This window comes from Lonchura striata, chromosome 4 (assembly GCF_050655825.1).
Source record: "Lonchura striata isolate lonStrDom1 chromosome 4, ASM5065582v1, whole genome shotgun sequence".
In the NCBI taxonomy this organism is placed as follows: Eukaryota; Metazoa; Chordata; class Aves; order Passeriformes; family Estrildidae; genus Lonchura; species Lonchura striata.
In genome coordinates, this window is record NC_140706.1 from 61,974,265 (window position 1) to 62,000,612 (window position 26,348).

At 37.8% G+C, this 26,348-nt stretch overlaps 1 protein-coding gene across 3 annotated transcripts in view; it reads left to right on the plus strand.

The window, feature by feature from the left end:
* The window catches only part of DCLK2 (doublecortin like kinase 2), a 79,777-nt gene that overhangs the window by 34,517 nt on the left and 18,912 nt on the right, over positions 1 to 26,348 (plus strand). For all 3 annotated transcript variants that reach the window (XR_002466417.3, XM_021541480.4, XM_021541482.3), the window contains exons 3-8: positions 11,337 to 11,439; positions 13,744 to 13,842; positions 15,123 to 15,170; positions 17,537 to 17,631; positions 23,271 to 23,343; positions 24,304 to 24,412. Coding sequence is in view for 2 of the 3 variants with exons in the window: in XM_021541480.4 (XP_021397155.2) it covers positions 11,337 to 11,439; positions 13,744 to 13,842; positions 15,123 to 15,170; positions 17,537 to 17,631; positions 23,271 to 23,343; positions 24,304 to 24,412 (527 nt within the window). In the remaining variant the exon portion in view is untranslated. The remainder of the gene's footprint in view (positions 1 to 11,336; positions 11,440 to 13,743; positions 13,843 to 15,122; positions 15,171 to 17,536; positions 17,632 to 23,270; positions 23,344 to 24,303; positions 24,413 to 26,348) is intronic.

The window sequence follows — 26,348 nt, forward strand, 5'->3', positions numbered from 1 at the left end:
AAAAAAATACATTTAGTGAACTTTGGCTTTATTATTGGAAAAGCAGAAACTTGGGAGACTGTCAGTTTAGTAGTAGTTATCTTGAACAGAATTTTGGAAAAAATAGCTTTTGCCAGACCACTGAAAAGGTTTGGTCAGCCAGAATCTCAATATCGTACAAATCCAAATTTTGCACTGGGCCTTCCATTATGTAAATTTGCTTTAAGAGTCAAAAGAGGTTTGTATTGCAAGGAATAAACATATAATTCTGTGTAAATACAGGGAATATTTGCTCTTCAATGAGTCCTAGGAGTGTGGAAGACCATATGGATTCAAGTACTGTCAGCTATGAGTGGAAGAAAGTGAAAAATTCTTTAAGGGTGCCAGCATTGCTTTCTGAGCAGAGCCTTCAGTGCTGAGTTTCACTGTTACTGATGTTATGGTTTTAAGATTGTGTTTGCTCCAATCTACACTTCATAGTTCGGTGTCTTACAGAAGGAGGAAGCCTGGAATATATTCTTAAAGTTTCTTATTTAAAAAAATTAAAACATAATAAAGGTTTTGAAATGGATCTTCAGTAACAATCTATGGAGTCTTGTTCCTGGTCTCTGAAAATTTATTTTCAGAAAGAATTAATGATTTTTGAGCTAATAATTTCCAAACTAAATGGACTTCCTCATGCATTTCAAAAGCATCTCTGATGTGATTGATACAGAGGTCCATAAAACATTATGATGCTGCTCAGGTGCTTCCAGTGTTCAGCAGCATTTCTCATGTTCTGATTCAGCAGAAACAGTCATCCAGACTGCTTTAGAGGCTTTTAATATTTAGCAGCCTATTGCTGAATTATGGCCCTCTAAGCATCTTTACCTTCTGGTCTACTCACTCTTCAACTAAAGAAAAACCCACACTGAGTCAGCATTTAATTCAGAAAAGTACTGAGACACCTAAATCCTCTGCCTAACTCACCAAAGTTGAGTTCCAATCTGCTAATAGCAGTATAGCAATGAAAATATTGTGGTGTGATCTTAAAATGAGCCTCATCAGATGCCACGGAAGTCAACTGATTGATAAATGGGGTTTAGCACCTCTGTTCTATGCTCTTAAATGATCTAGAGAATTGGGCAGGGGTTTAGTTCTGTGTTCCATTTTGCTTTTCTTCCTGAAATTTTGGAAGTTTGTTAAAAGGAAGAACTGAGATTTCCAGATATTAAGAAGAAGTGTGTGTGACATTTTGTTGGGTTTTGCTTAAAAGACAAACTCATGGAGACACCTTTTATTCTGGTCTGTTCTTTTGTCAGTACTTAAGGTGTATTTTTAATTCATTTGCTGTCTGAATGTGAAATCAAACATGTTTCCATATTTTCAAATGTGTTTTACATCTGTTTATCAGCTTATTAAAGCAATTCAGAAGCAGCAGCAGACTTAGAAGTAATATTGGTTGAAGTTGGGAGCTAATGAGATTCAACTGGATCTTTGAAAGCCAAACTGAAAAGTAGTTTCTATTTCCTTTGGTACATGAAATTTTTGTCACAGTTTTGAGCCTCTTATGCTTTTATTAATCAGATATATCCTCATTTTTCTTACTTGATGCTCCTAGCCCAGCATAGCTGTTCCAGTTTTTGTGTACAAGTTGCAAGTACAACAGACCTCAATAATTCATGACAGGCAAAGTGGAGTAAGCATGGAAGTTAATTTTTTGAGCACAAAATACCTCTGCACTTTATATAGATACATTTTTACACAGAGTTCCAGTCCTTTCATCTGTTAAATGTCATTGTTTGAAATGGTGCATAGAGAGATGATCTAGAAGCTGAATTTTCTTCCTGTGCAATTAACTGATGAGGATACTTCAAGAATCAAATATCATTAAAAGCTGTGTGTGCTGTTTAGCAAGCTATTAGTACTGCAAGGTAATATTACAAAAATATATTTGTAATATTACAAAAACCAACCTGTAAATTTAGTACAGTTGTTGTTATGCTGAAACAAATAGAACACTAAGTAAATAAAGTGTCATAAGGGCTAAAATAATGTTAAATGAACAAAACTTAAAATACATGTGAAAAGCACCTTCAATCTGTGAGGAACTCTATGGATTTTATCAAGGCTTGTTGTTATGTGAAGTAGTATCTATGAAGGGAACAGGATTGAGAGAGAGACCTGAATTTATAAGGTACCAAAAGTTTTTTCCTCTCCTACTGCAGTGCTATGAAAAACAGCTTTGAATGACTGCAAGATGAAACCCTTAACACAGGAACTCAGAGAACAATAGATTTTTTATATCTCTACATAACTATTAAATTTCAGTGAAGCATGCATTTCAACTAATATTTTGTGCCTTAGAATTACTTAATTTTATTTTTGATAGGATTTAAGTAGAAAACTGAATTTAGGAGCTCCTGCATGAATAATTCAAGCCATAGGAAAAACATAGAATCACAGAATTATCAATTGAATGGCCCTTTAAAGGTCATCTAATCCAACCCCTCTGTGAGAAGCAGGGATATCTTCAACTAGATCAGGTTGCTCAAAGCCACATCCAACTTGACCTTGAATTTTCTCGAGGGATAGAACACCCACAGTCTTGCTGGACAACCTGTTCCAGTGTAAAACTATAAATCTCTCATTTAAACCTTAATGATTCATGAAAAATTATTTGTACCTGTCATCAAAGGACATTTCCAGATTTATGCCTTTTCTTTTATTCTTTCTGCACTGGCCAAAAACTGAGTCTGAATTTCTTATTTGTCTGTGGAAAAATAGTTCTCATCTAAAGAGCTGCAGCTTTTGTAATATCTCCAGGAAATTGTCTGCCCATAAACACTGGAAACTTAGGGTTGCAATAGGTTATTGATTAATGCTGCAGAAACTCTTCTGATCTAAAGAACCAAAAAAACCCAAAGTACATAGAATATTTACCCATATAATTTTGGGGGGTTTTAAGTTTTCCATGGTATGTGGATACCTTGTTTTTCAAGTAGGATGATTAGCCAAAGGCATGATTTCTATAATAGTGAAGAAGATGGGGGCTTTATGGAAAAAAAAATTGTAAAACTTAAATTTTGACTGCTTTATATTGTGGAGCAGGGTGTCATGAAGTCAGTAAGATTTGATTAAATTGGTTGAACCAGATATCTGTCCTTAAATGTGCCCTTTTCCTTTTAATGTTCTTTCATAATACAAGTAGCTTTTATTTTTAGCCTAGCTGCTTGGTGATGAGATGGAAGGTTGGCCGTGTGAAGTCAGGTGCTATTTTTGGCTCTGTATTAGGCTTCCCAGTTATGCCACTTCAGGAGGGAATCTGTTATGTTGACTAGTGAGCTGGTGTGATTAATGCACCTATGGGCAAAGATATCCTTGTGTTGTGACTGGAAATCCTCTTGTTTGTTTTTCTCTTCATACACACTGGATTATGTTCACAGTCACAAGCTGCACTTGCTAATTTTCTGGTTCCAATTTCCACTTACTGCATGTTTAGTAAGGCTGTTATTTCTTTGTGTAATTCATGCAACTGAGAAGCATAGCATTAAGTTTCACTGTTTAATATACAGAAACTATCGACTCTTTTTGAAATAGCGGATAAGGCTGAGGTAATGGTTGTTCAGGGGTGTTTTGTGTTATAGAGATAGATGAGTTGTACAGAGTGATTCAAAATTATTCAAGATTTCCAGAATTTTTGTCCTTTTCAGCTGTTATTTTCTGATATTTAAATAGCTGCACATTATCAGTGCAAAGGCCATTTGGCAGACAGATCGGTTTTGCCCTTTGGAAAAAGTGGTGAACAGATCTTGCCAGGAAGTCCTACTGCACTGGAAGTCCTTAAGAAATAGATACATGTAGGAACTCACTTTAACTTATGCATATTCCTACAGCTTATTTTTCTTTCTGTCATTTCCATTGCAGTGAGGATGATGTGTTTGAATCACACCCAAATGCAATCTTCCATTTCTACATGTGTTCATTTTCAGAATTAAGTTTTTGAGATGTTAAAAAAAAATTCAAAAATATTTTTGAAATTGAGAGTAAAAACTAAAATGTGAGATGTGCTTTGTTCTGTCATCTGTTCCCAACAGCTGTGGGGCTGTGGGAGTTGTGGTGACCTGACTAGTCTGTTTATTCAGTATTTCTGCATTGTCATACTGTAATAGGCGTTTCCTGGGCTTTCTGCCAGACTTTTTCTGTTTACCAGGCAGCAAGCAAAGATTTAACATTTCTGTTTCCTTTCATACTCCTTAGATTCCCTGTGGGAAGGAAGGGCTTGTCTTCTTTTTTCACTGCTGTTCCTTGTCATGGAGTATCAGTGGAAAGCGGTTCATTTTCTAATGGTGGCTGTAATTATGTGACACAGCCACCGATTGAATAGTCATTTAAGAAGGTGACCTGGAAGAATTGCTCTCATTAAGGTCTTTGTTTCAATTTTTCCCTCTTTTTTCTGTTTTCCTAAATAGGTTAACAAGCTCCCTTTATCCAAGGCAGACAAATTCAACATTTATTATTAGGAACAGAAAACTTCATTTTTCTCTCATTGCTGAATTTGTTAAACTTGAAGGACAAAACAAAAGGATGCATGGTGCCAAACCTCAAATATCTTGTGGAAGCTCTGACCTAGAAATCAGATTAATTTCATAGTTTATTGCAGTGTCCAGCAGAGTTGAGGAAGCCCTCAGACCTTTCCCAAGCTGTGGTTGTGCATAGCTTCATGAACGTGAATAATTTCATTGACTGCAGTAAAGTTTAAAATTAACCAACAGCATGGGTTTAAAAGGGAATTTTAGAGTAAGAATAGACCAAAAAACACAAGTGAATTACTTAAATTAACTACAGAGATAAAGGACCTTTAATATTCTCTTTAATATATGAGGCAATTTTGCTGGTCAAGTAATGAATTCTAAATTTTGCAGCAGAATTGATAGTTTGTATTCTTTCAGCACGATCTGATCTGTTACTGTATTTCATGTTTTCTTTGCAGACAAATAGTTGTGCATTTGAGCCTCCGAAATTAAGAGGCATTTGACCTAATTCCAATTATTTCCAGAGAACAAAGGAGGGAGTTTTGTCCCTTCTTGTCTGCTAATGACCTCATGGAAGTTGACTGTTGGGGAAGTTATTGTGGTGCCCATAGTCCCCATAGCTACAGCCAGCAGGAAAGGTATGGGTGTCTAGAGTCTTACCAAGCTCACAGTTTTATGTCTTCAGACTTCAAGGCTCTCCAGCCTACCCTAAAGCTGTTTTGGTCAGATTTGCCCAGTCTCTGTAGCATCTGAGCTCTGCCAAGCCTTAAGTCAGGGGTTAGCAGTTTGCTTACCCTTCTCTTGGTGCTGTGTAGTTTTGTGCACATTGGAAATTCCCAGAGGGATTCTGTAGTAGAGCTGTCACAGAGGACACACATAAGCTGGTGAGGAACAGAAGATTTTGTGAGTGTCAAGTGCTTCTTCATTACACCAGCAGGAATCTTATCAGTCTGACCCGATTTTCTGGGTTTACTACAGATCTGATACAGCAGTGGGTTTTGTTGCTGTTCTTGTGAACAGTGTGGGCTTCTGGCCCTTGAACAGTTTCCTTTTTTTGCCTGCTCCCAAATTGCTTAGCATACTTGCCTTTGATACTTTTTTATGTCTGTGAAGTGAAGAGGTTGTTAATTTAAGAAAGAATACTGGCAATTACGGTATTTTTTTGAAAGGGCATGTTATGGTCTCATTGGTTTGACTTTTCTCAGTATTTCTTATTCCTGGGTGTATTCTAGCCACCCTCACTGAAAACATGTCACAAAACATGACTCAGGATAACCAGGCAAATAGCTGCCATAATTTAGTACTGAACTTCTTGTGTGCCTCTTGGTTAGTTATGAAGGTCATTGATGGCTTAGTAAGTAGTTGAGAATATTGGCCAAACATGCCCCCTTTCCTTTAGTCAAGTTATTCTGAGAAAGAGCAGAACCAAATAAAATTTCCAATGTAAAAAGTCCTGTGTGAAAGTCACAGTACTCAGTTGGGAAGGGTGGGAATGCCCTTTTCACCTTCCTTTTTGAGGTCCTGAGGCTGCCCAGAGGAAACTTCATATTGAAAGTTAAGCCTGCTCCTGTTGGTGATGGAGCTGAAATGGCAGTCAGACTACTGACTTGTTTGTGCAGGAATGCTTTCCTTCCCTGCATTTTGCACCATTAACCCTGGAAATGTAAGGCTGGCAGCTTCAGAAAACACTGCAAGAATTACAATAAGTCTGTTTGGCAGTGAAGAGGAAGTGGCAGTGCTAAAAGTATTTCAAAAGAGGAAACAAAAATGGTGATTGCAAATATGACCTGACTGGTAAAATAGACAAATATTTTACTGTTGCTTACTCGGAAAAAAGTTGATGCAAGGAGCAAAGGACAGAACTGCCAGAACAGCAGAGTTATAATCAGTCCCAGTCAGAGGAACAGTATTTCGTACAAGAAATGGGGAGATCCCTCACACTTAAGGCAGTAGTAGGGAGATTGTATCTAGATTTGTCATGCTGATGTTTAAAAAATGATTCGCATTTTTTTTCAGCATTTTTTTCATGGAGAAAAAACCCCACTGTAGTCCTTGAGTAATTTCAGCCTCAAATGCCTGTCTCAGCTGCTGAACTGAAAATGCAGCTGTTGCTGTGCATGCCTGTTTTCCTAGTTTTCCTTTTGCTTTATATGTTCTGTTCTTCCTTTTTAAAATATTTACACAATATCCTGTTTTCTTAAAGTCAGTAGATACAGATATTTCTTCCATTGTTAAAACAAATACAAATATTTCTTGTATCTTTTACAGTTTTGATGTTTTAGATCCATTTTCATCTGCTGCTGAGAATTTGTCGTCCAGAGAAGCTTTCCCCTGACAGGGTGTGGCTCTTCAGGCTTAAACTGTGCAGTCCTGTAGCTGATTAGTTAAATGGAATCAGATGTACTAAATTAAGATGAACTATTTGTCTTTATAGCCTTTCCTTCTATGTTTAGAATTAAGCACATTTGTAGAGCTGGAATAAAGACAGTTTACCCATCAAGCTGCTGGCTGGGGCTGTTGATATATAATCACAGAACTCTGTTTAGTGCTACAGATTTCAGGGAATTCGAATTTCCAGGAATTTTTCAAGTGTTTATAAAACCTTCTTGGCTCCAGTCTCTGGAGTATTTTTCTTATGGAGATTGGAAGTAAAATATTTTCTTGATAAACGTTCATTTTTTGTCCATTGTATCTTCATAAAGGGCAATCAATAAATACATTATGAATTCTGTTTATAAACAGTTGATCATCATTCATGTTTCTTCTGGAGGGGAATGTATCTTCTTTTTGTGGCAGTAAGGATTGATGTAAATCACATTTCAAGGCATGTGTTGTGGTAAGTGGAAAGGGATTTCCATATGGATGACAATTTGTATGTTCTAATTCAGTCGCTTGATCTGACTGAAGAAGTATTTATTTGAAAAGAGCAAACTTCTTTGGTTTTAAATATTTGTCAGAAACATAAGCCTATTTTAGAAGGTAAATATGATGGGTGTTTGTGACATGAAAGCACTGCACTAGTAGACAGCAGTGGATCAGGAATTTGACTTTTCAGAGATGTGTTTTACTCCCTTCTTTTTCAACACCTCATGTTTGTGGGGTTTTTTTCTGCATTTAAACCACATTTTTTGTGCTTTTAGCTGTGTGATTTTGCATTGCTTTGACCAGTAACTGTCTTACAAACTGTTGTTAGTCATGACACTCCTGTAACCGTGCATATTTAGTCAGATGTACCTCTCTAAGAGATCTCTTTGTGTTTGTCAAAAGCTTCATCCAATGTCTCAAGATTTCATTCCTTCAGTTGGGTTCTTTTTTGCGCCCATCAGGAAGCAGGGATACCCTGAGTGGTTTGCACGTGGTCTCAGAAAGCTGTAGAGAGAGACCAAGGGAAAGGATTCTGAGGAAAGGACTGAGTACGAAACCAGTCCAGGCTTATGCACATGTTCTCCACTCTGCTGTGTGTAGAGACATATTTTGAAGAAAAGCAGTGCAGCAAGACAACCTGAGCAGTCTTGAGCTTTCAGAGGAGCACCAATGAGTAATTTCTTGTTGTAATGGAAGGGATAGCAGTGGAGTTACCACGTCAGAGGCAATATTTGTCTGGCAAAGTGTGATGTATTCAGAAATAAATAGGGTTTAACACATTTTAAACCTGTTAATTTAAACATGCAAAGTTAACAGAAAAGTGCTTTTAGCACTAAGCGTGACAAAGAATGGATAATACTATGGATGGATAGTGGAAAAAGAAGCATCATACACTAGTTTGAAAAACTAAATCTTGGTCTCTAACTTTCTGGAATACCTGATATCCTAGTCATGTATATAGATTCCACTGCTAATGAAACTTAAAAAAAAGAGTTTTCATAATTTTTTTTTATAAATTTCTAAACTGATTACATCCTGATTAAAGTAATAAAACCCCCTCTCCTATGACCTAAGTTCAGATATTCGATGGAGTGGAATTATGTGATTTGTGAGTTAGACCATGGTGGATTTGCAGCATGTGAAATCACATGCAAACAAGTTAACAATATAAACTTAATAATTTCTTGAACACTGAGTAAAAAGCTTTCATCATTAATTGCTGTGTATACATTGATTTTAACTCTGTAGGAGATGAAGACTTCATTTTAACACAGGTTTGCACCTTGAGAAATCCTCCCTTGAGTTTATGACAATAAAAGCCTAGAAAAAAATACCTATTAGGTAAAATGCATTTCCATTAATTTAATTTTGAAAATGCTTTCCTCACTTCATGTGGGGTGATTTGGGATTGGTGAATTCTAGCAGGTCTTTATTCTTCATTGCATACACTTGTTCAATACTTTTTTCATTCTTGTGTATTTTAGGTGTAGCCAGTCTGGATTATTTGTGGGGAGAAGGGGGACTTTGAGTATTCCCTGCTGGAATATAGCGAGCATCTGAGTAAAACTTTCTCATAGCTGTGTTTATCTGGCTTTCAGTTATAATTGTACGTAACACTTTTTACAGTAAGGTGAATACTTTTTACAGTAATCTGTCTTGGTGTGTGACTGACAGGTGAGAGTCACTCGGGTGAGCCACATTGTGTGGGAGCAGGTAGAGGCTGGCCTCAACCTGAACTCCAAGATAAAAGTGCTGTGTCTCCACCTTCAGCAGCTCATCCCATCACTGGCACTCAGGATTACTCCTGTGTATTTTTTGCCTGGGGAAGCTCTGTGTATATGAATATGTGAGGAAGGATATGTGGGAATTCTGCATTTCTTAAACTTGTTTATTTGTTCCCATTCCTAGTAGCCATTTTCAGCAGATTTTCTGGAGCATTTTTAAGGGTGCTCCTGTCATCTTTTGTGCACAGATCCGAACCTTACTCTGTAGAATTGCTCTGCAGACAACAAAGGGATGCTCCTGCTTACAGTTATACCCCTTTGTGTTTCCTAGACTCTGACATAAAACCTGTCATTATTTCCTCCCTTACTCTCAGTTCAGTTAGACTGGATGGGTTAAGGGGTGAGGTGAGGAGAGGCTTTCAATCAGAACAGAAAGATTAATTTTAAGCACTGCTAAACCACAGCATTTAACTCCAACCTGCTTGAAACAGCACTGCAAGGGCATCAGGAGGAGTGGTGGGCAGGCAGAGCTTGTGGAAATGACTCCCAGGTTTAGGGACTTAGAGTGTGAGCTTGCACCTCACAGAACATCTGTGCCCAGGTCCTGCCAGTGCTGCTGTGCTCTGGATGTGTGTGATGTGTTCTGGAAGCTTTCTTGCAGCTTTTCCTGTTGACTCGGTTGTCGGATTCTGGAAATCTGTGGAAATGATGATGAAGTCCTCTTGGTTATTAAGCAGAGAGGAATAAATCCCAAGTTAGCAAAAATTTGTGCAGCCTTTTGAATCCAGTTTTTGGTGCTACTTTGGTTAACTAAAAGCAGCAGTTTCAGGCAGAGCTGAAAATCTCTCTCATCAATGAGAGCAAACTGTCCTTGCATCAGGAAGGTGACAATAAGAGGATTTTGGTGCTGGCTGTGACCCTTTGGCTGTGTGACACAGTGGCACAAATGCTGGATGCTGTGAGTGGGGCTGCTGAGGTTTTGGCTGCTCTCCTGGGGGAGCTGCCATGACAACCCCACTGCTGGTGGGGAATGCCCTGCGCCGGAGTTCCTGCGGCGAGCCTGGAGTCACTGGCATTCCGAGTGGCTCTGGAATATTGCAGGCACCAGAGACCCCTGCCTGTACTTCTGCCAGCGTTTACTGTTATCACAGTGGGTGAAATATGCAAATGGTGCTAACAGGTAGCTGGGAAAGAAAAACCTGATTTCTCTAAAAGCAGATTTTTTAATTCCTTCTTTGGTTTCCTTCTTTACCAAATGATTTGAACTTTTACTTCTAAATTTTACATGGGCATGCAATGCTAAAAAAAAAGGAAACAACTATACATTAAAATTTTAATTTGTTTGCATCTAAAAAAAAAAGCTTGCTACCTGCAAATACTTGTTTCCTTCACAAGGGAATTAAAATGACCGGTCATTGCTTGTTATGCCTTTTTGGTTTTAACTGTTTTGAAAGCAGACACTTGTTCCTTCACAAGGTGATTTTTATTGACATTTGAGGACAAGATTTTTTCATGATATTTGGTTTTGTGTTTTTAGATTATGTCTAAACCATCTTTTCTTTCTGGTATTCTGATCCTTCTTGACAAACAGTGCTTGGATAATATCATTATCCAAGTAGCATTGTTACCCAGATAATTAAGAATAGACAACTGCAAAGAGCATGGCAGGGACTCTATTTCTCTATTTTCTTGAATATGAAATACCTTTTAATAAAAAGGGGAATTATTTAATGATTTTTTTTTTAGTAGGACATTAGAACATGTAAATTAAATGCCTCAGAACATAAAAAAAAAAACCAATTTGCAGATGCAATCACTTTAATTCAACAGATCTTCCCACAAGCAATAATGCAGTCTTAATACATGAAGCTTTGATATTTGAATAGTGTTTTCAGATGTTCCTGTCAAAGCAATGTGTGTGTAGTTATAGGCAAAAGTCATCGGCATGCTTATGTAACTATAAGCAAAAATGCTTATAAATGTAATGCTTAATTTAGAACCTATAAGCAAAAATGCTTATAGGTTCTAAATGTAAGAGTTTTTGAAGGTAAGAGACAGTCATATTTTACATTCTTGGCCTCGATATTAACTGCACTGCTAGAGAGCCGATGTACTGGGGAACTGGAGTGCTTGTATTATTGCAAATGAACATTATGATATCTCTGTGAGAAGGTTAAGACAAACTTGTTATTTGTTGCTGTCTAACTCAAGATTTAGTTTTGAAAGTAGTGCATGTGTTTATTTTGCTGTGCAGGTAACGTGCTTGCAGGACTTCTTTGGAGATGACGATGTCTTCATTGCGTGCGGGCCGGAGAAGTACCGCTATGCTCAGGATGACTTCGTGTTGGATCACAGTGGTAAGACTGCACATCCTGAACCCACTCAAATAGAAAATTCTCCATCCCATTCCCCTGTTCAACCCTCAAGAATGGTGTGATTCAGGAAGATATACATGGGAGGATGTTTTCCTATGGATAAAAAAGTTTTTTCAAGCCATCATCTGGATTCTGTAAACCTGTTAAAATGCACCAACAAACTTCTTGATCCAAATTCCTGCAGAATAGACACTGTCCCTAAAGTTACATGGAAAGCAGAATTGAATTATAAAACTTTCAGTCATGGATCGAATGAATCTAAAACCTGTTAACGATGTTCACTTTTGGCATCTGTAAGATAATTTCCATATTGCCTTCTACATTACATTTTTGAAAAATCTCGTATGTAGCCATGCTCATTTCAGTCTTGAATTACTCTGCCAGAAAATTTACACACTCCAGTCTTATCTGCTAATAGACCAAGTGTTGGCCTTGTATTTATTTTGAGGTTATGGGGGATGTTGGGTAAGGAAGGAGGTGAGACAAACTGGGACCTTGTGCCCTCTTGTCTGCCTTGGGCAGTTCATGAATTGAATTTGTTTATGAAAGTTGTTTTTCTGTAAAGAAAAACTTTGTAAATTCAAGGAAAAGGCAGTCTTCTACCAGAGAATTTTGGACTTGTCTTGAAATATCAGATCATAAAGATGTTGGGGCTTTTTCCTCCATGTTCAAGGAACTATAGAATGGGTTGAGCTGGAAAGTACCTTTAAAGGGTCTATTTAGTCCAATCCCTGGCAATACCAGGGAAACCTTCCAAAAAAAGTGCAGGTTGTTCAGAGCTCCATTGAACCTGACCTTGAATGTTTCCTGGGGTGAGACATCTATCACCTCTCTGGGGACCCTATTCTGTAAGTGTTTCACCTCTTGCCCAATAAAAAATGGCTTCCTTATATTTAGCCTGAATCTACAGGTTTTTTACTTTAAAACCATTCTTCTTGTTCTATCACTACAGGTCCTACTAAAACATGGTTTTTTTTCTGTCTTTATTGTTCAAGCTGTAGAAACACCCTGATTTTCTTTTATAAAAAAAATTAATTTCTTGTAAAGAAAACTTGCCCTGGCAAGAGTAATCAGATTATTCCACAGGAGCTTCAGGTTATGAATGAAGGATTTTAGGTTTTTTTCAAATAAAAACAACAGCACCTTCTGTTCCTGTAATTTTTATTGACATCATTATTTCATTACAAAATGCTCAGTTGCAGTGGGAAGTATAGATGTATATCTACCCACTGGTCTGTACATTTGGATGGATGGAGGATTCAGCTACCTCCCCTTCTGCTGTTCTTGCTAGGGTGCTGCTTTTCCAGAACTGCTTGATTATGTTGAGTCAATTAGTGTGGAGGTGACCAAAAGGGTATTTTTTGACATAGTTAACAGCTAAAAAATTACTTTATTCTTATGAAGGAATGGAAGAGCATGGTTGTATTGACTCACAATGAAAATCCCAGTCTGGGCATAATCCCAATTTCCCTAGCAGGTTTTAAGGCTGTAAATTTGCTTTTCCCATTACACAAGCCACAGACTAGTTGAACTCATTTCCTTGCCTTTTTCTCTTTCTTTCCTTTATCTCTTCAGCTTTGGTGCTCCCTGCTTCCTCTAGTAGCACTGGGGGTCTTTATGGATAAAAGCATGTTATATACATGACTAGCAGGGCATGCATCTCAACTTATTTTTTTTTATGATGACATGGCATCCTAGTGATGACATTGTTCATCAGGGACAAAATGAGGAGAGAAATTTATGATCCCATTTGCTATTGATGCTAACCATAGGAATAAAATGTTACCAAAATGGCAATGCATGTGTACTCATTGATTCCTTTCCCACTGAGGTTGTTATTTAATGATATGAGCTGATGGTAAATGACAGTAGTCTGTTGTTTCAGCCTTCTGGAAACAATTGGCATTTTTCACCTGTTCAAAAATTGGTCACAGCATCAGTTTATTGAAAAAGAAGGGAAGCGCAGCTGCCCAGTATGGAAGTGCCATTACAGCAGGAACCTTGGCATCAGCATATGTACAAACTTGAATTGTAGTAGCAATCCAGCCTCAAGACATGAAGAAATATTATCTGCAGAATGTCACATACAGTACTGTGTAGCTCAAATGGGTTTTTATGGTGAGTAGGTGAGAGCTGGGAGATGCTCTCACAGCTGTGTTTGACTCAGCTGGGCAAAGATGTTTAGAAAGTGCTGGTCATTTCCTGGATGACAAAGTGTCACAGTGCTGTGTGGAGGGAGCACTGAACAGTTGTCAAGACCCCTGACAGAGTTTGCTTGCTTTGTAGAATGTCGGGTTATGAAGTCTTACTCCCGCTCCTCTGCCATGAGGCACGCTGCATCCAAAAGTCCAGGACCTTCACGTCGGAGCAAATCCCCTGCCTCAGGTACTGCTGCTAGGAAAGAGCTGAGCATGTCAAATACACAAAAATTAATTTTTTTTTCTAAAGGGGTGAAGAAACCTGTTGGCTCTGTCTATAATACAAGTGTTTCCAGAGGGGTTAAAACCCCTTTTTTCATTTTGTCTCAGAGATTTAATACTAATCTAAAATAAATTTGCAATTTTTAAATTTTAAATCCTAGGAAGAAACATGGTTCCTGTTTTTTAATTCCAGGCACATGTAGTTTCAATTTATGAACATTGGAGTAACTACTGCTAATTTTGCACTTGGGATATGTTTTCAGCATGGCACTTGATTTTCCTGAAAACTATTAACTGCAGGGTTATATATGTGGTTAAATTCATGTTATTGAACTAGAGTATACCTGTAAATTTTGAATTAGAAAAGTTTCCCCTATATTAGCCAAATACTATCAGATATACAGGCCTTTGCTGGTTTAAGTAATTTTAGGAGCTGTACTATACTGTGATTGACGATTAAAAGATAATTTTTCTTCCTATGCTTCTCGTCATTTCAAAGAGAAGTGTTCACACCCTGTGGTGATTTTGCTACTAGTTTGGCTGAACACCATATGTTCCAACCATTTTATGTAAATAAAGGGAGAAACTTGTTTTTTAAAAAAAAAAAAATTTACCACCGTATTTAATTTCTAAATACTTCCTTTTCCCCTGAAATCAATCTATTGAATATGTAAATATATGATATGTAAATATATGATATCATCTTTCATATGTAAATATAATATATGCTCTTTTCTGAATGTGTGTGTATTCAAAACTGTGACATGTTCCACATTCTCATCTCCACATTTGTTTTGCTTAATTGGTGCTGGTTAAAGTCATTTTATCTTTGGGTTTTTTCAAAGTGGAATATTAATAATCTGTTTATAAAGGTTGAATGTTTAACTGGAAAGCTTCAAAGAAGGATTGCAGAAAAATGTATCATGAAGGGCAAATTTGGAACTGATCTACATTTCATTCAATTCTTTTACCTCCAGTGAGATGATGTAGAATATCTATCAGCAGTGAATTTTATGCAAAGTATTTAGATATCAGTGCTGTCATTCCTGTACTTATTTTTGCTTAGGCCCTCTTTGGTTTGGTAAATTTGAAAAATGTATGCAAAGGGTGTGGTATTTATCCTTCTATTTAGTTGGCTTTTTTTTTATCTTTTATTTACCTTTCTTCCTTCCGTGCATGTTCAGAGCTGTTTAATAACTTCTTTCCTTAATGTCTTTTTCCTTTGTGTCAAATATATGAGTACAGTAAAGAGGGGTGGCCACTCCAGTGCTCATTCTTCAGCAAAATCCCCAGGTGAGCCATTACTATTATGGCAATATGTCACTAGTGTGTCTCCTCCCTCTCCATTTACCTGTTTTTTTGGTGCTGTATTTGTGAATGTGTTCAAGTTTGAAAAACATTTTGCACTGGATGAAACACAGATGTAATGGTTGTTGGGTTTGGTTTCTTTTTGGTGTTTTTCTTTGTTTGTTTTTTTTTTGTTTGTTTGTTTGGTGTTTTTTGGTTTTTTGGTTTTTTGTTTTGTTTTTTTTTTTGTTGAGGTAGATCATTTCAGTGAAATAATGCTTTTCAGTTGTTGGATATCCTCTAATGGTGTCAAAGTTAAATTTTAAAGGTGTAATTTCACTACAAGTAGAGAGCGTTCTAAGGAGCAATACATTTGCATGTTTATTATAAAGCATATTAAAATAGAAAATTTCAGCCAGCAAAAAGACATTTCAGCCAGCAAAATGGTATGAGAATTAATGAAAAAAACAGTGCAAAAACATCTCATATGTTTCAATTTTATGTGCAATTTCTTGGTTTTCTTATTTTTCTTGTATTACTTTGGCCTGAATTCTACAAAATCTGAGGAATTGCTGAACCTTCAGTTCAAAGTCAAAGCATTTGTGAAGCAAGTAACATACAAATTGATTAGCAAATAAATTGAGCCTTTGGGTCATATTCAAAGTAAACAATTTAGAAGTTATTCATGGATTTTTAAGTTTTAAACATTCCAGTGTGCCAAACATGTAGCCTAACATGTACTACTTCAGAATGACAGAAAATTTGGGTTTTTCTTTTCTGTGTATTCACTGATATACATGTGGAAAGCAACCACTATGCTTAGAAAATAGATTAAAAAAGGTAAGTTTGGCATACATAGGGAATAACCAGCAAATCAATGGCAGCAGACAGATTTGTGCCAATACAGATTGCTGGGTTATTGAGTGAGGGAAGAAAAAAAAAAATCTGCTGTCTGAAATAGTGTCATGGTTCAACCTCAGCCAGCAACTACAGGCACTTCCTGACTTCTCTGCTGCAGCAAGATGAAGTGAATTGGAAGGGTGAAAGTGAGAAAATTCATGGGTTGAGATATGAGTAGTTTAATAACAGAAGTAACAATAGTAATAGCAACAACAATGCTGCAATGAAAATCACAAAGAGAGAGAAATAAATCCCAAGAATGACAGGAGATGTGAATGAGCAGCTGACTGATGCCATCCTGTCCCCTCTGCCCAGCATTCCCTCTCATTTTAGTGAGCAGGACACTGTATGGTCTGCAATATTCCTTGGATCAGCTGGGGTCAGCTGTTCCACTGTGTGTCCTCTCAGCTCACGAGGAGCTGAAAAGACCTCGCTGCTGTGCAGCAGCCACAGGAACATCCCTGTATTAGCAGCACTTCCCAACACAAATCCAAAACACAGCCCTGTGCTATCTGCTGCGAAGAAAATTAATTGCACCCCAGCCAGAGGCAGCACAAGCAGTTGACAGACTCCCTGTAGGTGCAAAGCCTTTCCATGCAGACGGGCCCAGTGCCAGCTTTCCCTGTTGTAGCAGCTCATGTGCAGTGGCTCTCTGAAGGCTCTTTCCAGCTCTTTCCAGCAGGATCCTCATCAGAACGAGCTGTGTGCTCTGTAGATGCACAAAAGTTGGAAGGCACCTCTGGCTGTCATCTGGTCACACTCCTGGCTCAGAACACCACCAAGAATAGCTGAGATATTAGCAAAGAGCTGCAGTACTGTCAGTGTAATCTGGGCTCCTCTTGGACAGTTTTGGGAGGGAAGAACGTTATGTTGACCAGTCAGTTTTACTGGAAAAACTTAGTGCTTCTGCCAATGCTTAAAGAGGATGGTAGTGACTCAGACAAGGATGCCTTACAGTGGTCATGTTTTTCCCCCTAAATCAACATTTCTGAGCTACTGCTAAAGTTTTCGGTCATGCAAACAGTTAATTCTTGTTAGAACTCCTGTTCTGTCAAACATTCCACTTAGAAAGTAAGGCCTTGTTCCAAACTGAAGAGGAGGAGGGTCAAATATCCTCAGAAACATTTTCATTCTATAAATTTTATTGTGTGATATCACAATTTATTGTGCAATTTTTAAAAGCTGTGGCTTTTTTTTTTTTTTCCTTTGTTTCTGTGCCCAAAACTCTTGCCCTGGCAAAGGACAGAAAGGGCCTTTTTAATCTCTGGAATGACAATGCAATATTTGCTTGTCTCCTTGATTCCATATCCAGCCACACGAATTTTCATGGTGCAATTTTTTGACATGCAAATATACATGTTATTCCTAAATACTGAGGACTCTGTTTTGGTCTATGTTGGCAAACTTCAGTGATAACTTCTGATTTTTATTCATCTTTTCTTTCATTTGTTCACTTTCATTGCTTTGGCCAGTTAATGGAACCCCAAGCAGTCAGTTATCCACCCCAAAATCTACAAAGTCATCCAGTTCTTCACCAACAAGCCCAGGTAGCTTTCGTGGACTTAAGGTAAGTGCAAGAGCCATGAAACCCCCTGAATTTCATTATTCATTGACTGTATAACACTGGTGCTGAAGGAAAAAATAAAAAGCTATAATTTTGGAGGGTAGACTTGCAAGTATGATTTTTGTTAATATGGAGAATAGATCTGAAGTACGATTTTTGTGTTTTGTCTGGGCTGAACACTCAGCTTAGGAAAGGCAGAATGTGATGCTCGCTCAAATATGCCACTTTGTCCTCCAAATTTTCCATTGCTCTGTGGACTGCAGAAATCCTCCAAGCAATTTGTATCCCTTCAGCCTACAGAAATGTAGCATTGTCTTATAGTCTGTGGCATTGCCCAAGTTTCAGCTAAAGCAGACTTATTTCTCCCTGGCACCAATTTCACCCCTCAATCCAGTCTCCTGCCAGAGAGTGTTTGAGGGCTTCCTTTGGGAGCAGCCTGATGTCTGGCAGATTTTTCTGTATTGCACCAAGAGATTTCTCTTCCTCTCCCACTTCAGAATTGGCTCCATTTGTAGTTCTTGGAGGCTGCTCTGTGCCTTTGGCTCAGTGAAATAAAAGGAACATTCTGGATTATAGCAGAGCATCTCATTGCTGCATTGGTGCAGCTGTCCTTTCAAGGGGAATTTTCTTATGGAATCATCAATTGCAGCCTTTCTGGAAGCAGACTGGATGATTTGCACTGATTATTCTGATCAAGTAATAGCTCCTATTGGTGAACACAGCATTTGTGAAGAGGCTGCATAATTCTGTGGAAAAATGTTTTCTGTGTTAAGAGACTGGCTAAAGGACGTGATTTGAATAGTGCTCAGATTTGGGTTTTGACATGCTAATTGTTATCAAGTCTTGTTTTGCAAGGAGTATTGGCACTAGTTTTTGCCAGACTACTTGTGATGATTCTGACAAAGGAATTTGATAGTTTTAATTTAAGTTTAGAAATGAGACAATTTGCCTTGGCTTTTTCACTGCTGCTCTGTCTGCTTTTAACTGATTAAAGCTCCATTAAGGCAGAGATAATTCTGATAGCAGCAAGCAATTCTCACCAAACTGGACATGTCCCCTTTCCCATTCACTTTCACTCAAGTAGGCTCCTGTACTTTTTCAATTTGGAATTTAAATGGTGCTGTGCACTAATGGGTTTTCGTGTCAAATTATTCACCCCCATATGACCAAAGAAAATAGCAAAACCGAATTAAGCACCTCAGGTCTGATGCGTTACTGAGGTAGTGAGTACATCTTTTTTTATCCTTTAGGATGCATCTGTTTAGCAGGAGTGTCCCAGCTGGGCTCCTGAGACTAAAGATAGGGAGTTATCTGGTGAATCCAAGGGGAATTCCAAAAGGATCAAGTGTGCTGTTCAGTCACACTTGTTTCTCAATTATGTTGTAGTAGAAAGGACTGTTTTGGGGAAGCATAAAACCAGTAACGGGGGTACAGTTTTACACAAAATCAAATTCTTTTAAGAAATTCATACACCCTTTTGTGAAATTGGGTTTTTTCTGGTTACGCTGATGAGAAAAAAGGGGGAAACAATTTAATTATTTGGATATTATTGCTTTTCCATTTTGTTTAATAGTTTCTTGTTGCTAAGACTGCATTGCTGCACAGACAAACAGTATGGCTTCCTGCACTTGTATAAAGAAGGTGCCATGACTACAGCTGAATGAAAATTTAGATCTAAATACCTGTCAGTGACAGAATAAGGTGTATTTTAGATCTTTTTTCTTTGGGAGTTCAACATTTTGAGTTTTTTATTGTGCACAAATCATATATATTTGTTTTTGTCAGGGGCGAAACAGCAGGACTGAATAATGGTTTTGTATAAGCTTGAGGCAGCATAAAAAAGGAAAAAAAAAACAGAGCTGATGTTTCTGTTTCCTGTAATGAGCAGAGCATGAGAGCAGCTGCACTTGAACTGCACTTTAAAAACTGTTTTATTTGAAAAGCCAGAGCAAAGTAAAATATTTTACTATAGATTAGAACCTTGCTGAGCTTTTTGTAGTTTGACAATCAATGTAGAGCATAAGTGATAGTGCCAGTCATCAAGGCAGCCAACTTGCAAAAATACTGACTGCAGCAGCAATTTCTTCTCAGTCTCAGACACTGAATCTTATATCATATTCTCTAAATGCCACTATTCTTTTAAAGAGAAGCCTCTTCAGTCCCCAAGGATTCCTTCTGCTTCACAACTCTTTTGTTAGGAGTGGTAAGTTCAGGCACAGAAAATTCCTCACAGGAGTCTCCTTGTGAACAGTATATCTTTAAAGGGAAAGTCTGTCTTTCTGTCTTTTCTAGCTCTTCCAAGCAGAGTGCCCTTGTGCTATTAATTGTTCAGTATATACAGTAAGTCCAGCATCCCAGGCTTGCAGAAGTGTTTTAAATAGTGGACTCTGAGATTATATTGAAGTCAGGAATTAAAGCTATGTCTTAATAATAGTAAACATGATGGAATTTCCCCAAAAACACAGATAAAAGCCATTATTCCAGTACATGACAAATGTGGATGCTATGTATCCAATACTCTGTGTAGTCTTATTCAGGCTGTTTATTTTTAACAGCCCAGAATTACTCTGTATCTCAACATTTCACTTAGCAGCGGCTTTGTTTCAAGGTGAAAATTTAGATATAAAAGTTAACAAGTCTGGGCATGAAATAAATGAATATTCTGTGCAGTGTTCTCTTTTGATCAAATGTACAGAGTTTCTTATTTTACTTTTGAATTCCAATGGAGATAAAATCTGGTGCATGGTTTAATAATAATGGTAATGGGTGCATTTGCTGACCAAGAGAAGTCCTTTTGCTGTTCTGTAGGCAGTGGAAATGTTTAAAAATTGGCTTTGGTTCTAAGTGTACATTTCCATGCAAAGCTGTTACAGGAGATTTGACTCTTAGCTCTTCCAGTATATCTGTTATTCTGCACACATTGTGCAGAATAAAAATCATCCAGAGGCTAAATTAAATTTGGAAACTGGTGTAACTTTGGAAAGTGGTGTCATAACTTCCTTATGCTTACTTGGATTACTTTATTGTCTCCTCTTGAAATTAAGGACCACCAAGTCTTGCAATCTTTTTAAAAAGAAAATAAAATCATCCTAATAAAGAGGCTTTGCAGTTGAAGCCTTTCGTAGACTCAGAATTATGCTAAATAGCTTTGTGTTTGAATTTGTTTGGGCATCACTTTTGCAATTGATGGACCACATGACCAAAGTGAAAGGGCATTAGAACCTGATCCAACAAATAACTTAAGTACTTATTTAACTTTCAGCAATTGAGTAGTCTCTTTTACTTCAGTGAGGATGTTAATTTACTTAAACATGTGCTTAAGTGATTTGAAGGATTATGCCTAAGTTCATCAAAGTTTTTTATCTCGTCAGTGCTGTACACATGTGCTTTGTGTGTAGCTTTATGTAAAGATTATTTACATGTGTGAGTAGTGACACAGGGGCCACAGCAGTTCATAGAGGGATTCTTTAAGTGATGCATTTTGTGAATTTACAATTTATGTTTAAGAATCACTTTAAAAATACTAAGTTTCTGTCTTACACATTATATTACTATTAAGCATTATAATAATAAATACAATATCTCTATGAAACACGGATTATATAAATAGCATTTTATTTATGTTCAGAATACCTTTTGGTCCCTTCTTACTACAATTGTTCAGGATGAATTACAATGGCATAACCAAAGTGTCCCCAGATTTCAGGGAATACTTCTGCAAATTTAATCCACAGTTCCACTAAAATACTCATACGCCGCAGTTAGACTCACCACCATCCCATGTAGCTGCCAAGGAGTTAGGTATTTATTTAAATATGAAAATAATCCCCAAATGTTTCCACAAACATTTGTGTCATGGGCACTCTTAATCCTGAGTGCAGAGGTTTGCCAACCAAGGTGCCATTCTACTGCCAGAAAATATGAGTTTGTATCTGTGGATCCTTAAAAAATAAAATCCCATCAGCTGTGGAGTTGGGGCAGAGCTAGGGTTAAACCTGCCATTTCAGATTCTGATCTAACACCTCAGCCATAATGGCAGCATTGTTTTTATTTTATTTTTGTATTCATTTTAGCTTTTCTTTCCTGTTAATATTTGCTTCCTTCTTGTGGTAAGAAGAAATGTGCCCAGTCATGCTCTGCCCTGATTACAAGACTGAAGGAAGTTGGAAATGTGGACTAGATGTTCCCATGTATTGTCACTCACTGAAAACCCAAAATAGATTACTAGTATTTTAGGATGATGACTAATACTTGGCCATGGTCTGTTCTGCTATCTCTGCTTCATGCTTGAAGAAAATGTGGCTGACTGGTTAAGAGACTGACTCGTGATTTTGTACAAACATTATTTAACCCAAACGTCCTTGTTCCTAATCCTTGTTAAATAGACAGATAATTCAGAAAGACAGCAGCCTTAACATAGCCTGGGTTTAAGTCATTAGTAAGAAGCAGAGTAGTAGCTGCCTGCTTGCTGCTTGATGCTACTTCTGTCCCAAATGCTGGTAAACGTTGTTTCAGGGGGTCTGCAAAATTAAGTTGTACAGCTTCTAGTTACTGTACCTTGAGCTGATTTGGCAGCTCAGCTGCCACTAGAAACTTAAGCATTCATTAGCATTTCATGAGCCTTTAGACAATATCCCTATCTGTCAGTTCAGTTCTTTCCCTGACAATAGTGTTAATGATTTAAAATATTCAGCAGTGTAACCAGACAATGTCAGCTAAAAGGCAAAATGCTGCATTTGCATTCCCGGTGTCTCCAAAAGCCATTTCAACAGACACTGAGCTTAAGGCAGAGAAACATTTTAATCCTTCCTGTGGTGAGTGCTGAAAACCACCATAATGGCCCATGAAGAAAACAAGATCTGGAACTTCACAGAACAGCATTACATAGAGGAGGGGGAATGATCTAAACTTTGTTTTTTCATTTCATGCAACATCCCTATACATAACTGTAATAGGAGAGCTTATAAAAATGGTGCACAGAACACATCCAGTATATTTTACTATTTATGGCATTCATTCCTATGCCTCCACCCCTGTTCAAAATAAAAACGTAGCGTCGTTTACATCCTGGGCAGTATGACAGGATGACTTGACGTAGAATCATGAAGATTCAGATCCAATACTAATTAAGCTGTTAGTGCAGGAAAATCAGTTTTCTTCAGCTGCTTGAAAATTTAGATATTTGTTTATTTACAGTGTCACAGTTACTAAAACTGGATCTATGTCGGGATACATATCTGACATCTAACTTGAAATGTTTGTAGGTGGCAAAATCTTCACAAAAATCTTCACATCTGTAATAACCTAAAACAGAGCCCAATAGATGGCTAAATAAATCTGATTATCATAGATGTACCTGGCCACCTAGGCCAAAATCGTAGATGTAGCTGAAAGGAATTTTCTCTGCTGTTTACTGAAATCTGTTCAACTGCTTATCTAAATAGAAATATTGTGGCTGAATCTTAAAGTGGTACAAGTGACAGTGATGATGAACTTTGAGAAAGCAAGAATGAAAATAAGATGGGAGTAGAAAAGTAAACTGACTGTAAGTGATTTTAGTAGGGTTTCTCTTTGCTGGTTCTTTGTATGGCTCTCTCTTGTGATTACCATCAGAAATTGGAAGTTCTTGTGCATTTCCACAGATCTCCCCACATGGTGGATCTTCTTCCAATGTGAATGGTGTACCTGAATCACTCCGTTGCCAGAGTCCTGAAGGTAGGACACCAATAACTTGCCAGAATTTTGCTGTGGATGACACTTGCATTAGCACTATTGAATGGTTTCTGGTGGCTCCAAATATTTTTTTGTTTGGAGATGTAATAAACAAGTGGATGTTGTTGATTCACCTTGGAAAAAATTATAGCCAATTCATACATCAAGGCAGTGAAGTTAGGAAATAAATTTTGTTAATTTTCTTTGTCCATTGGTAGCATATTATTGGAGCTTGCTCTTCAATAGTCACTGTCAGGAATTTGACTGATTTGAAAATGACCTGCATTATCACTAGAAATGTTTTTGTGACTGTTTTGAAAGAGGAACCCTCCTCAAAAGAGCTCTTTATGCTTCAGGTAGAACCACTGGCCAATCAACTACACCATAGCTAAATTAAACCTTTCATTCCTGATCTCTTTACAGCAAAGTCAGTTATTTTAAAATATTTTTAAATTTCATGTTGGAGAAATGTTTTTTATCTTAAAAACACTGAAATAAGCATCTATCAAAATTACTTGCATTTTGGATGTTTTAGGAGCACCTATAAAAACTTGAAGGAATTCAGCAGATGAAATTTTTGGGTCTTTCATATGCATTGTAGCTGAATCTTATTTGCATTTTTGCTTTGAGTTTGCAAAAATATAAGTTAAAAACGTAATTTGAAGTCAGAAAATTTTAGATTAAGAACTTCTAACTGCATTCATTACTTCTAGAATATGCCGGTACAAAAATGTAGCAAGAGGCTTATTTTTGTGTTCAAAGGTCAAATATCTTTGGGTTCATCTTGTTCTTCTTTACACTTGAGATAAAACCAAGGGAATTGCAGTGGAGAAAACAGCTTACTTTTAAGTTTTGTTTTGCATTTGTGACTGTTTCTTATCTGTGGAGCCCATTGGGGATATATTGCATCCTGCTGACACTTCTCTTCAGCTTTTATTATTGACTTCTTTACTTTTTTTACAGGCTTGAATGGAAACAAGTTCTCAGGGTCATCTACCATTCTTGAGAAGTATAAAGTGGGGAAGGTGATTGGTGATGGCAATTTCGCTGTTGTAAAGGAGTGTGTGGAACGGTGAGAGAGGAAACTGTTCAGTCCTGCTCTTCATTGTACTGCATAAAGCCCTGTGCATTAACATAAATTTCCTAGACAAATGTAATGAGATGAAAGTGAAGAGCACTTGCAAAAACATGCACACACTTGAGGAAAAAACAGGCATATCAAAACAGGCAGAGCTTTCTGTGTTTTCTTCTAGCTAAGGGATACAAGAACAGCAGAGAACCATGGCTTTTTATCCCACAAACTAAAGGAGGCATCACCCTTCTCATGGTGCCTCCTCAGGAAACCCCACAGCTCTTCAAGAAGTCTCACACACTACAGATGGCTGTGAATGACAGGAAATTCTATGTGGCATCTAAACAGAGTTTGAGAGACCTCCCCCCTCCTTCTGCCTCACCAATTCTGCTGCTGTGGTGCCCCCACTACCTGCTGCTGATGTGATTTTTCACAGCTTTCAGCATTCTGTGGGTACAGTACTTTTAAAGACAAGCAGTTGTTGGCTATCAGCCTGTGCTGGTGGCTCCCTTGGGCTTGCTGCTTGTGTTTGGTGCTGTGGAGGAGCCAGACAGTTCAAGTGAGCCCTCCAATATGCCTGAAATGTCCTTGTGCCTGATTCCCTGCGTATTGGTGTTACCAGTATTGAGAACAGGAAGTGCCTTGGCTTGTCCAGCCCCTGCTGTTGGACCAAATAGTGGCAAATGTTTCATCTGACTGTCACTTTCTCAGTGAATTTTTTTTAGAACCACATTCTGCTATTTTCATCAACCTGAGAGTTATCTCAGTTTCTTAAATATTATGAGGAATCTCCAATTTGTACATATATACTGGGAAAACTCAGCAAATGACTGTGAAAAACATAAATGTTAGAGAAACATTCTATTATTTGATCCTCACCTGCTGGCTTTAGTTAAATTGAAAGAAAAATAATTCGGAATGGAAACATCTCATTCCAGAACTGAGGTTAGACTAACAGGTCTGTAGTTCCCTGGGTCTTCCATCATGCTCTTGAAAATTCAGTGTCAGCAAATGGAAAGTCACTGCTCCCACCCTTGTGGTCCTCTGGCTTAGGAGACTGGGCAGCCCAACTTCTATCAGTGGCACTAAGGACTGAGGCAAACAAAAAAAGCATTCCATGCCTTTGCTTTATCTTACTGTATGTTAGTCCAGTGACAGTCTTCAGCAAGTTCCAGTATTTTCTTTTGAGCTCCCTTTGCTATTGACACACTTAAGAAAGACTTGTCTGACTCAACACTGGCCAGCTTCAGCCCTAATGGGCTTTTGGCCTTTCCTGTCCCCTCCCTGCATGCACCAACCACAGCTCTGTAATCTTGCTGCAAAGACCCACCTCGCTTCCAAAGATCCTCTTGAGCACCACAAACATATCCATGCTCAGCCAAGTTGGTTCTCTGCCACTTAATGTTTGGGAAAATTGAAATCTCCCACAAGAGCAAGGGCTACTGATCCAGTAATTTTTCATCATTACCCACAGAGTAACTCATCAGTGCTCACATCCCAACCAGGTGATCCCAGACACCCCCTGCACCATATCCTTTGTTTTCCACTGCCCTTGTCCTCACCCAGAGGCTTTAATGAAAGATAGCAAGTTAAAGCACAAGATAACATATTTATTGTCTGAAATATAAGCTGTGCATTTTGGAAATCACTTAAATCTCACTGGAAATGGCAGAAGGGCTGCTAAGTCACTGAACGTCATTTGTGCTTTTTAGAATGAGGAAAGTGGACTAGAAAAACAACCCTTCAATTATAAATATTTCAAAAAGGCACAATTCCACTTCAATGTCTAGTTATGTATGTGACCAAATCTTTAGTGCAACATTATTAAATTAATTTTATGTGAAATAAGTATGCAACAACTGTTGCTAATAATAATAATGAAAGAAGAAATACCAGCCTTCTCTTTTAATTCCTAATAATTATACTTAATTTCTGA